Raw genomic sequence first — 13,412 nt, forward strand, 5'->3', positions numbered from 1 at the left:
CAGACGGATGGCTCAGATGGCGCTGGGCAGACGGATGGCTCAGATGGCGCTGGGCAGACGGATGGCTCAGATGGCGCTGGGCAGACGGATGGCTCAGATGGCGCTGGGCAGACGGATGGCTCAGATGGCGCTGGGCAGACGGATGGCTCAGATGGCGCTGGGCAGACGAGCAGTGCAGGCGGCGTTGGGCAGACAGTCGACTCTGACCTGCTGAGGCGCACAGTAGGCCTGGTGCGTGGTGCTGGAACTGGTGGTACCGGACTGGAGACACGCACCTCAAGGCTAGTGCGGGGAGCAGGAACAGGGCACACTGGACTCTCAAAGCGCACTAAAGGCCTGGTGCGTGGTGCCGGAACTGGAAGCCAGAACGTTACAATGTGTCTAAAGCATGTAATAAAACACTCCAAACCAACTCATATTACATCACAATCTCAATCTGAATAATGCCTTTGAACTCACATTTTTTTTCTTCACTGTGACATAAATCATTGTTTGAATAATGCAGTTTACAACAACTAAAATGTGCAAATATGGATTCATGGAACAGTGGAAAACAAAAATTGAGTGCAGAGACATCCAGAATGAGATTCTGATGTAATATGAGGTAGTTTGGAGTGTTTTATAACCAGTGGTGTGTATTCATGGATGCCAAGGGAAACCAGTCTCTCTGTGTTTCATAATTTTCCTTCAATTTGCAAGAGGTTGAATGTATCTCACCAGAGAAAGCATCCGAGCGAGCCAAACAGCGCCCCTCTGTTTCTGTATGTGTAGCCCATCTATCTGATGTTGTCTGGTCAAAAAGAGTATGACACTATTGGCGCGCATAGCATTGACTGCAAGGGAAGCCAGTAAACATTTAGCCTCCCTTGATAAATCCCTTGATAAAAAAAGTATAAAATAATATCCAATTAGCATTGAGCTAAACTGAGTGAGCTCAACTATGAATGGTCCTGGCAAACCAAAAAAAAAGTGTCAAGGAAAGCCGGTTTGGACATCAAAATACCAAACGACATAGACAGAAAACTTGAATTGTTGCATCTCATTGTGTTGTTGTCATCCGATGGCTAGCTAGCTAAAATGATCCCTTTCTTAAATTAGCCATGAACGGAGATGGGGATTTGGACTTATGGTTTAACTTATTTCTCCATACTGGCCAATCATTATAACGGCGATTCTGATCTAACCATAAATTCATACATTGTGCCCCTGGCCTAAGAGGATGGAAGTTCGAAATGTGGCTAGATGTAGTTGGCTAATGTTAACAATTTGGTTCATTGTTGCCCATGAAAGGAAGTTAGACTAGAGAGCAAGCATTTTAGTCAGGTAGCCTAGGTCAACAACTAAAAGTGTGTACTGTATGCCAGAGTCATAGACTGTTTCGTTAACATGAAAGAGAGGAAGCTGACATTGGCGTTTCTCCACAAGTAGGGTCAACGTGTTTTCTACTTGCAAGCACGCACACATACGGAGAGAAATCAGAACCATGGACAGCCACATCATATTTAGTTTATGTTGATTGGACAATTTTTTGGTTGTATCTTTTAGTTGTCACTGTGAGCATAGGGGATTTGATGTTGAAATGTTGAAGTTGAAATGGTGCTGGAATAGTGGAGGCAGCTCCTGTTTTCTTTACGACTTGCGGTAACTCTACATGGTTATAAATTAATAATTGTTTTAGTAGTCTGAAATTGTAAATATTAACTTGCTTGCTGTATGTCATGTAACTGTTACAAGCAATATGCTTTGTGGACTTCACCGGACCTAGGTAGCTCTCCGGTTTTGTGATGGAAAAAAAGGTGCGGTTCAATTTATTCTGCCATTGTCTTCTTATTGTCCCAGCCTTAGGCCTATTTATCACAGTGGCAAGGCAAATGAACAGGTTATAAAGAAAACAACGCAATTATGGCATTTCCTTCTGGCTTGGGTTCCCCAGTGCTTTTACCCACACACCGCTACTGTTTAACATGCTTAGACATATTTTCATTGTAGTCCATAGCAAGTGATGACTCGGCTAAATGTGACAACCAATTTTCTCTGTAACGAAACAAAATATTAAAAACTGTTTGGGGGATCAACTACAAGCACAGAAAGAGTGAAAATAAGGCCACCTGTAAAAATGGGTGAACTTGTCCTTTAAAGCATTAATAGAAGCTTTACTGTAGAGCTCTTTGGAGGACCAACATGCATTCTGCCTAATGCCCAAAAGAATCGGTGGCTTACATTGGTGCAACTTTGATTTTGTCACATCTACTCCTGAACTAGTTTTAATGTCAAAGTGGAAGAGCATTTAATAGTTTAATAATTGTTTCAAATTGTGTGTTAACTTTACTTACAGCAAAGAAGTGGTATGGAATCACCAATAAGGATATAATTGGATAGCACATATCAGCATGGCCTAATAGAAAAGTGTTGTATGGCAGAGAATTACACAGTAGTGTAGTAGTGTATACTTACTAACTTCATATGTGGAACACAAAGCGTCCATGAGAGAGCGCTATTGCTACCGATCATCTGCCTTTTTGGGGATTTTCTTTTCATGACAGGCCTCAGTCTGTCATCTCCTTCACGGTTCTTTTGGGTGGCCAGCGGAGGGATGTCTTTGGAAGTATTTAGTAATTTAAAGTAGTATTTTGTATCTGAGAGCCAAGGAGAAAAGGAAAGCCGGTTTTGTGTCTAAAACTGAGGAAGTGGTGATATTGGTTGTTGATAATGTTAATATTTTATGATGTCATGTGACCAGCTCGTTACTGATGTTGCTGCTTTGTTTTCTTTGCATTGCCTTTATGCTTGAATGGACCAATGCACATTTCTTGTGATTCATTTATTTTCTCCAATCTGCAAATATCTGCTAATATTGTACTAGTTTAAACACTCAGGTATGAAATTACAGCCAAATACGTAAGATGTCATATTTACTGATGTGGTACACTGATTGCAATGTGTCAAAAAGCTGTGCAGTATTTGCTTCCATCCTATCTGTAACTCCCGCATCTGTCTTACTATAAGAACATACGCATCATTTTTCATCATATCCAAATCCATTATCCTTCACAGATTCCCAGCTGCAAGAGTGCAATTGAAGGTTGAGCTGAACATAATTCTTGCAACTTCAATAAAAATACATTTAGCATATTGGTTTGTGTTTCCATGTGAATATATGTTCAAAAAACATCTGAGCAAAGAGCACCACGTCAGTGTAATACACAATCAAAATGATGTAATAACGCAAGATAAGTGTTTTATTCACTGTTAAAATAATATTAACAAAGTAACACAGTCGTCATTTTATGCTCGCCTCTATGCTGGATACATGTGGTGACTGACTTCTGATCACACACAGTCAGTTTGCGACACTGGTCTGCTCTTTCACAGACACTGGTCTGCTCTTTCACAGACACTGGTCTGCTCTTTCACAGACACTGGTGAAAAGATCAATGTGGATAAAAAGAGAATAAAAAACGAGAGCATAATGTACAAAAAAAAGACAGATGAATTCATTTAGATCATTATAAATAAATAATTTTGGTAAATTCATACATTGAAATAAAGGGACAAACTAGTAGAGGCGAGCGAACATCAAGATGTTAAAAAAAGAACATTGCTACTAAATAAAACTAAAAATTACATACGGAGACGGAGTTCTCCTCATGATGACACTTAAAACAAACAAAAAGCACAGTAAAACAATTTTGATTGGGAGGGAGGATGGGGCTTCTTCCTCCAAGGAAATAATCATCTCTCTTAAAAGGACTGGGATGATTGGCTGAATCATTTGATGGACACAAGACCGGGCCAACTAGAAAAAGGTTAAGGAGGTTGCGAGGTGAGGTGGAGGAAAACATCCAACATACATGATCGACTAGAAACAGGCTGTAAGGATAAGGACAGGTAAGTAAGCAGTAGTGGGTGGGTAGAGTTGAGGTTGTGAGGGGCGTGTGGTGGAATCCCCCATTCTTTTATAGTCCAATAGGTGGAATAGGGAGTTGAGACTAAACTGAAACTCCACACAAACGTGGGTAATATATATATATATATATATCAGACATTTATCCTGGCTCCTGTAGTCCAACTTGAGTTCCATGTACAATTCCAGTGGAGAAAAATAACCTGGAGGCCCGATCCATTCCCCTCATGTTATGATTTTGAGATGACATCACAGAAAGAAAAACGTATCAACCAACCACAGAACAGCACAGACCAGTACAGACAGACCCAAAGCACTGTAGAGCTACAGAGATACACTACTGAGAGAAGCTACTTACACGGACTGTCTGTCTGCCGTGCGGTCAGGGATACACCTAGCTACCTCAGACAGGCTACTCCTGTGTGCTGCTTGCTTCTCATTGGGTAAGGCCATCAATCCATCCATACCAACACAACGGGCTTGCTTAACTATGCCACACAAATGGCCACAGTCCATGGTGGGTTACTGTAGTCATTGTTAACTACTGTAGCTAAATGGTTGTGGGTTTGTCGCCTTCTGCAGGTATACACCCAGTCATGCTACAGAGTAAACCTATGGCTCCAATGGATGCTTTAAGGGCCTGTATTCATAAAAGCATCTCAGAGAAGGAGTGCCGATCTAGGGTTAGTTTAGCCTTTTTGATCATAATGAAAACATTAGATGGACAAGAGGACCTGATTCTAGATCAGCACTCATACTATGAGACACTTGATAAATATGGGCCCAGAACTATAAACTGTTTGTGACTGTATATGATCCATATCCCTATTTGTATAGTGCAAGTGTCTTAGTGTTTTTATAGCTCTGGTCCATGGTGTTACGTGCAGCTTGCAGAGTGTTGGCAAGCTGCATGTAATGCTCAAACTAGAGCTAGTGGAGCCTGTCCCTTGAGTTGGACACCAACCTGTCTGGATGCTCAGTAGTTCTGTCTGAAGTTGTTACGAAGGGGAAAGGGTGTACTAAAGGTGTAAATGCTAAGATTCAAGAAAAAGACCCCTTAGTGTCGTTTAAGGCTAAACGAACGAATGAGAACACATTGTCCGAACCCACCCAGGTCAGCCCCCCATGTTATCAAAAGGCTGACATGGATGTACATTCATTTGACCTTTTAAGGTCTCTCTTTGAAATAAAAGTAACTCAAATGGCCGCCTCGGCAACCAAGCTAAGGGCGTTGCCGTCATTATGACAACTTGATCATAAGAACATACTGTCTCTCTATCCAACCCTTCCCCTTGAACTTTTAACTCAACCCTGGCCCAGTCTGAACTCTCTGTATAAACAACTAATGATTATAACCACCATTTACAAAATATCAACAAGATCAGTTTAGAATATTAGAATCAAAACATCCAGGTCACATATACTGTATTGTCTTGTCATCCTTTCCAACAGAGGGACGCTACAATATCTAGCAAACAGCTAACGACTCTAAAAGCACTTTTTTTTTTTTTTTATGCAAATGGTCCAACAGATGATTACATAGTTCCATCTGATGTGAGCTCAGATCAGACAGTGTCCTGACTGGCCTCAGAGATCGTCATGGGGGTCTAATAAGGGGATGGCGGGCAATGCTAGAAGATATAGCCGGAGAGGGAGTGCTTGGAAGCCCCATGTTCATCTCAACTGGTCCCTCTCAACAAAATGTCAATCCATTCCCATCCATGGTCTCCAGTGCTCAGCCTCACCAACCTCAGGGGCTCGGGCAAATCTTCAGTCTCTTCTTCAGTAAGATATTCAGCATAAGGATTTGTTACTCTGTCTTGGTAAGCACATGAGGTACAACTCATTCTCTCTCACTCATGGGAGAGTCTGTGTGTGTGTGTGTGTGTGTAGGGGGGGGGCTATGAAGGTTAGCCATGTTAGAGCTGGGGTGGGGGGTTGTCAGAGTTTAAGAATGCTCATTGTCCTGTCACCTCAATGACATCATCGTCCGAGCTGCTGCCACCGTTCTCCATGGCTAGGTGGTGGGAGTCGGGCTGGCTGAGCGCTGCACCCAGGAGGCTGGAGGGGGATGAGGGGAAGTGGGAGAGGAAGCTGGAGCTTCCTCCAGTGCTGGCCGGGCCTCCTCCCAGGGTGTTGGGGTACATCGTGGGCTCAGGCAGCAGGGACTGACTGTAGTTCAGAGGGAAGCCTGGGGACAGCAGACCAGTCACGCTGGGGTTCATCAGGAAGGGGGGAAGGGTGGAGGAGGAGGAGGATGTTGAGGCCGAGGACATGGGCATGGTGTTAATGGTGGAGGAGAAAGAGGTGGAGGACAAGGAGGAGGTGGAGGATGAGGGGAGGTGACCATTGTTTCCTGTGGCTGAGGAGGCATGGCTGAGGAGATCCGCCCCTGCCGAGGGGAACATGGTCTGCAGGTCTCCCAGAGTCTGTCCTGCTGACTGGAGGAACGGGGATGAGGAGCTGCCTCCCATCAGCATCGGGTGGCTCATGTGTCCCCCCAGCAGGGCCTGGTTCAGGGGGGGGAAGCTGAGCCCTCCACTACCCAGGGAGAGACCCGGGAACCCGGTTGCAGATGAGCTGCGTTTGCCCCCCGCCTGCTTGTGTCCACCCGCTGCTGCGGCCATCTTGCGTTTGGAGCATCGCAGAGCCTCGCTGATGCTCATTCCGATGTCCTCTCTGAGCTGCCGACTGAGGTCCGACTCCGTGTTCTGACTGTACTGCTGCGTTCTGCTCCCTCCCTCTCCATCCCCTGTAACCATGTCTGACGGCGACGGCAGCTCATTGCCCATGGCGACGGTATCCACGTTGACGGCGTAGCGGCTGAGCTCTCTGAGAATCTCGGGGCTCTCGGGGGTGGAGGGACGCGATGCGCTGTCGGGGCTCAGCCGCTGGCGCTCCATGGGAGACAAACAGCCGTTACCGATGGCGTGGAGCAGGGAAGCCTGGGAACCTGCGGCAAAGAAGAGGGTAAAAAGAGTCATTATTCCCATAACTGAGCATGTTGATCTTGTCTCACCACAGGTGTCCCGCTGGGCTCCGTACTAGGTCCTCTCTGGTTATCTATGTAGTCTGAACACTAAGTCACTTTGTTTTGTCATATCCTGTCACATGGATTCCTCATCATGTAATGTAAAGTACTTTGTGTATGTGCAGTGCACCTCTGTTAGTAGCAGATCCTCCCTGCACTGCTCTGCTGAGCTTCCCTGAGCGGATGGCAAAAATCCTCCCGTCATTGGTCCTAATGTAGGTACCTGTGAGGAAGACAGCAGTTAATGGCGGATATCAACTCAAACTTGATTTGTCATATGCACAGGATACAGAGAAGTGTGCACAACAACTTGAATGCTCTCCTCTCGACATTAGCTAATAAAACTATACAAATATTTAGGAAAAAATAAGGTCAAGTAAGAAACATAAAAATAAGCATGCAGGGAAGCACCAGTCAGTTTTGATTCTTAGGTTAAAGTACCGAGCCCTTTATATAAATGAGATAACCTGGGAATTCAGGTGTCCATGTGGATATTGTAAACTGCTCTCCAAGGTGTGCACAGTATTTCAATTAGAGTATGTAGAAAATTAATTGAACTACACATGCAGGTAGATATGAGGTACATCTTCTACAGTATATGTTATTATCACCTTTTGACCCTTTGATCACATGGATGCTCTCTCCTGCACCGATACGTGCCTGGACATCCGTGGTGCTGTTGGCTCCAGGGATCACTATATCTGAAGGCGCAAACAGAAAGAGTTAAATTATTTCCAAACAATACCACGGGAGTATCCCAAATAGCACCCTATTCTCTGTAGGCCCTGGTCAAAAGTAGTATACACTCTATAGGGAATATGGTGTCATTTGGGACATAGATCCTATATCACTGGTCTATCATAATGCAGCCCCAAAGCATTTCACCTGACTCAAGACCAGGAGTTATTCCTAAAACTCCTAACCCGTCGTGTTCATTAGGCCCAAAACAGAAGAAAACGCTCCGAAACAGGGAAGTACCTTGTCCAATAAGAAATGCTAATTGTCATTGTACTTGGCAAAACGTTTTGACACGATGTGCCCTAATGAACAGGACCCGTACCAAGCGTATCAGTGTCTATCAGTACCAATTCAATTAAAACGTTATTGTCCCTGCAGGGATATGTATTGTACCAGTGGTAGTGACGATCCTCTGGACATAAACACCGGCCTTCTGCAGGTAGTTGACCGGGAAGCTGACCCCGGAGCTGGAGCCGGCCATGCCCATGCCCGCCATGCGAGGCATCATAGGGATGGGGGTGGACTGGACGGGCCGGACGCTGGCCATGGGCTTCTCATCACCCCGAGCTATGGGACGCCTAGGGGATTCAAAAACACATGATGATCATATCATTACACAGTCTGATGTGGGACAGTCTTCTAGACTGATGATATCTGCAGATGGCATGGTTGAGTTTGGAGGCTAGAAGGATCATTTGTATGGATAGGCTGTTGTTTAGGCCTGCTTAACAGGCTTACACAGCGCTGTTGAAGGATTGGTTAGGGATGCTGTATGATAGGGGTAGGATAACGAATTCATTGGACGACTCGCCAGTTGCGCTGGTTGAAGGCTGGGATGTTGGTGAGGGTCTGGTCGCTGGTTGGGTAGTAGTGGGCGTAGGAGGGGCGAGAGTAGGGCACAGAGGCACGCTTCTCGTCCTCATAGCTCTTCTTAGCAGCTCTCTTCTCTGCTTTAGTAAGCTTGGACTCCTTCCGGTCCACCAGCAGAGACTCATGATGGAAGGGTTCCTGGTGGGGTACAGATCAACAGGGATGTTAGTGTGGGTGGTGTGTGTGTACCATATTAATACAGTATCCATGACATGACGGTGTGTATATATATTTAGTGGCCAGTTTATTAGGTACATCAATCAAGTACCAAGTGTACCTATAAAACTGTGTATATGAGTGAGTGTGTATCTGTGTGTGTGTGAGTGAGTGAGTGTACCTTAGTGATGAGGTGGGGGTAGATCTGACAGGCTTGGCTGATGACCGTCTCCATCTCTTCGTGAGATTGCAGAGGGGCTTTGGCCGGGTCAGGCTCCTCCTCTGCAAAGTGCAGCAGCGACTCCACCTCCTTGCGGGTGAAAGTCAGTACCGGGTTCAGGTCGTCCACCACGCGGTCTGGACACAACCAATCACAGTGTGTTACTGACCTTGGACATAGCCAATCACGGCGTGTTACTGACCACTGGACATAGCCAATCACAGTGTGTTACTGACCACTGAGATTCCCCTGTACTATGCCGTCATTTGCATTTCAACTTCAATATCATGCCATCCCACATTCAATATATTTAACCACACATACTACACTCTCTTACCAGACATGCCCTGTCACACAGGAGCATCATCACCGTCACCCCCCCCACTGTCTCTCCCAACCTAACACACCTCCCTCTGTCTTACCAGACATGCCCTGTCACACACACAGGAGCATCATCACCGTCACCCCCCCCACTGTCTCTCCCAACCTAACACACCTCCCTCTGTCTTACCAGACATGCCCTGTCACACACACAGGAGCATCATCACCGTCACCCCCCCCACTGTCTCTCCCAACCTAACACACCTCCCTCTGTCTTACCAGACATGCCCTGTCACACACACAGGAGCATCATCACCGTCACCCCCCCCACTGTCTCTCCCAACCTAACACACCTCCCTCTGTCTTACCAGACATGCCCTGTCACACACACAGGAGCATCATCACCGTCACCCCCCCCACTGTCTCTCCCAACCTAACACACCTCCCTCTGTCTTACCAGACATGCCCTGTCACACACACAGGAGCATCATCACCGTCACCCCCCCCACTGTCTCTCCCAACCTAACACACCTCCCTCTGTCTTACCAGACATGCCCTGCTTGGAGACCTGCCGGTCGTAGATCTTCTTCTCCAGGGTGAAGTCACAGACCAGGCGGTAGATGTGGCAGCGCTTCTTCTGGCCATAACGGTACACCCGACACACCGCCTGGGCATCGTGACACGGGTTCCATGACGCGTCAAATACCACCACCCGGTTGGCCCCGATTAGGTTCACACCCAAGCAGCCCGCCCTGCATGTCACAACCCAGGCTTATTAACAACATGCGCAAGTGTGTTTGTGTAAGTGAATGGCTGATCAAAGTGTATGTAAAAGGGAGGGAGAATATATCCAATGTGTGGGAATAAATATCTTTGTGTGCGCGAGTGTGTCTAATTGAGTGTATATGGCTGCGTTTACACAGGCAGCCCAATTCTGATATTTTGTCCAACAAAAGAGTTGATCTGATTGTTCAAAAGACCAATTAGTCAAAAAAATATCATAATTGGGCTGCCTGTGTAAACACAGCGTTTGTTGTGTATTTGAGTGAAGAATATATAAGCATAGAAATATAATTACTAGAAGGGGCAGACAACAGCAATTTCACTTACATTTCTATGTGTGTGTATCAGTGTGTCTGTATAGTCTATTACCTTGTTGACAAGAGGAAGACCCATGTGGAGGTGTTCTCTGGGTCGTTGAACTGGTTGATGAGTTTCTCTCTCTCGGAGGCAGACGTACTCCCATCCAACCCTGGGGGAGACAACCGACACATTCACTACATCAGCATCATGGGGCGATTCCAGACAAATAGGTGGTGTCCCAAATGACACTATTCCCTATGTAGTGCACTACTTTTGAACAGGGCTCATATAGGGGTCTGACCAACAGTAGTGCACCATTTAGGGAATATGGTGCCATTTGGGACACATACACTGTGTATCTAGTGTAGTGTGGTAGCCAATCCAGTAGGGGGCAGTATATTTAAATAATTAACCCAGAGATCAATGGCTGAGAAAAAGCATGGCTCTTTCTTAATTCATTTTTCATCAATTTCCCACATTGTCTCTTATTGCCTCCATTTCCAAACCCATTGGAGAAGAAGATCTGATGGAGACCCTGGACCTTTCCTTACAGGACAGTTGAGGCGGCGAGGAGATAGCTATGTCACCGCTATGACATTTTTGGCCGATACCGATATCTTCCTTGCAAAAAAAAACCCAAATACGATACCAATATTTAAAATGTTAGCTGCCTTTTAAGCATTCTAATACAGTTAAATAGTTAACACACACCCACACGGACGCAGACGGTCAAAGGCACTGCATCTCAGTGCAAGAGGAGTAACAACAGCCCCTGGTTCAAATCCAGGCTGTATCACATCCGGCCGTGATTGGGAGTCCCATACTGCGGCGCACAATTGGCACAGGGTCGTCCAGGCCGTCATTGTAAATAAACATTTGTTCTTAACTGACTTGCCTAGTTAAATAAAGGTTACAAACACACACCAGAAAGTTATTTTGTTTACATTTACCTATGTCCCCATTACCAGTAAAACATAATCAAAACCTATTTCTTTCACTTACTTGCTGTGCTGATTCACTGTTCATTTATTCAGTCGTTTCATTCTCAACCAGGATTTCTATGAAAAATAGAGCACTTGGTAGTATGTACCGGTGTTCGACCAGTCGGCGAAAGCCAACATCACCCACGACAGAGAATGGTTGATTGTCAAGGGCAATGAATTCCATTATCTTGGCTTTAATGGATTTCGCCTTTGAGTTGTCTTGCTGAAATGTTCTTACTCTTTCAAATGACTGCTCAACCTGTTGACTGCTCGATCCACACAGCAGACATTGTGTGGGCCAGGTTAGGACTGCTGTGTTGCACGTGTAGCGCAAAATTTTACATAGCGGCATTACGTCATGTACCTACATTATATAAGTATGCACGGTAGATTTGACATCGGTTTTTAACATCGGCGTTAAACTAGACATCGGGCTGATACCGATGTTGGCATTTTTAGCTAATATCGGCTGATTCCGATTTGTTCACCGATATATCGTGCATCCCTATATAGGATGAGGAATCGCAGAAAGACTGATTGAGATTAGAGATGTAGATTTGTTCAGTTAGTGGATTGAAGCCAAAATATTCCACAGGACAGGATGTGAAAACAAGCTAACTAGTCTAATAGTCTGGCACAACAGAGTACATTAGTGGGATCTGGGTTCAAATCACAGCTGAGCTAGCACAAGTGAAGAGTCAAAGGGTTGCCATGGGAATAATGACGACAGGGTCTGGGTAGTAGTGGTTGCCATGGGAACAGGGTCGTGCCGTGTGTGTGTGTTTGTGTAGATGATGACTCACTGTAGTAGTTGATATTGCGGACCCAGGTCTGGTTCTGGCCTTGGTTGTCAGGGGAGACTCGGCCTGCTGGCAATGGCCGTCTGGACAGGAAGCCTTCAATGACTGTCAGGGTGGACAAGCTCTGACTGATGGACATATGTCAAACACACACACATTAAAAATACATTCAAGTCAGTTAGTATCACATGGATATTTCCAGGTGAAAAGCAAAAACACTAATTTCCAGTCTCTCTAAGGACAATGAAGTGTAAGTATGACTATGCTCATAGGGAGTGTTTGGATGAAGTGTTCCATGTCAGACATAGGAAGAGGTCCAACCTGAAGACCAGGATCTTGTCTCCTCTGCTCACACTCTCATCGATCAGGTGGAAGAGCAGCAGCATCTTGGCAGAGTTCTCCAGGACCCCAGTCTGGTAGTTGTTCATGATGTCCTTGGCCTGGAGTGACAGAGATACATGGAACAGGACAGGAGATGGGTGAATGAAGGTAATTCTTTCACACCAACGAGGACGTCTTAGGTTTTACTAGAGATGTGCATCTTTCCCTTTCAAGATGATTCGATACATGGGCTCCGATACGATACAGGAACGATACTTTTTTGTTTGAAAAGATTTGGTTGGGTGCGATGCACTAACATTTGTTTCATAAACACATTCAAAAAGTAAACATTGCCCCCCAACTGGTAGTGGTGGCCAGTTTCCCTTATGGCTCAGCTCAGTTGCCTACATCCACTATACTGTTCAAAAGTTTGGGGTCACTTAGAAATGTCCTTGTTTTTAAAAGAAAAGCAAAAAATTTTGTCCATTAAAATAACATCAAATTGATCAGAAATACAGTGTAGACATTGTTAATGTTGTAAACGACTATTGTTTTTTTAATGTATTATCTACATAATGGGCCTCTGTAAACCCGCAACCGTCACTCCTGTGTTCCAATGGCACGTTGTGTTAGCTAATCCAAGTTTATAATTTTAAAAGGCTAATTGATCAATAATTAGATAATCATTTTGCAATTATGTTAGCACAGCTGAAAACGGTTGTGCTGATTAAAGAAGCAATAAAACGGGCCTTCTTTAGACTAGTTGAGTATCTGGAGCATCAGCATTTGTGTGTTCAATTACAGGCTCAAAATGGCCAGTGTATATGGTGGATGTAGGCACCTGAGCTGAGCCATAAGGGAAACTTGATATCTACCTACACACTACCAGTTGGGGGGCAATGTTTGCTTTTTGTCTCCCCCCCACCATCACCCACTAATGAATGTCATTTTTGCAGATTAAAAGTGTTACAGCAAGTAATTTATC

General features: G+C 45.1%; 1 protein-coding gene across 1 annotated transcript in view; it reads right to left on the minus strand.

Annotated features, from left to right (window-relative positions):
- Positions 1-3,218: 3,218 nt before the first annotated feature.
- LOC129815229 (helicase ARIP4-like) overlaps positions 3,219-13,412 on the minus strand; it is a 29,465-nt gene continuing 19,271 nt past the window's right edge. The window contains exons 13-22 of the mRNA XM_055868817.1: positions 12,428-12,546; positions 12,110-12,234; positions 10,393-10,492; positions 9,787-9,992; positions 8,881-9,056; positions 8,485-8,681; positions 8,067-8,251; positions 7,547-7,636; positions 7,066-7,158; positions 3,219-6,857 (exon numbers count right to left, since the gene is read on the minus strand). Coding sequence (XP_055724792.1) covers positions 5,863-6,857; positions 7,066-7,158; positions 7,547-7,636; positions 8,067-8,251; positions 8,485-8,681; positions 8,881-9,056; positions 9,787-9,992; positions 10,393-10,492; positions 12,110-12,234; positions 12,428-12,546 — 2,286 coding nt within the window. The 3' untranslated portion in view covers positions 3,219-5,862. The remainder of the gene's footprint in view (positions 6,858-7,065; positions 7,159-7,546; positions 7,637-8,066; positions 8,252-8,484; positions 8,682-8,880; positions 9,057-9,786; positions 9,993-10,392; positions 10,493-12,109; positions 12,235-12,427; positions 12,547-13,412) is intronic.

The sequence above is a fragment of the Salvelinus fontinalis genome, chromosome 18 (genome assembly GCF_029448725.1).
Source record: "Salvelinus fontinalis isolate EN_2023a chromosome 18, ASM2944872v1, whole genome shotgun sequence".
Classification (NCBI taxonomy): domain Eukaryota; kingdom Metazoa; phylum Chordata; class Actinopteri; order Salmoniformes; family Salmonidae; genus Salvelinus; species Salvelinus fontinalis.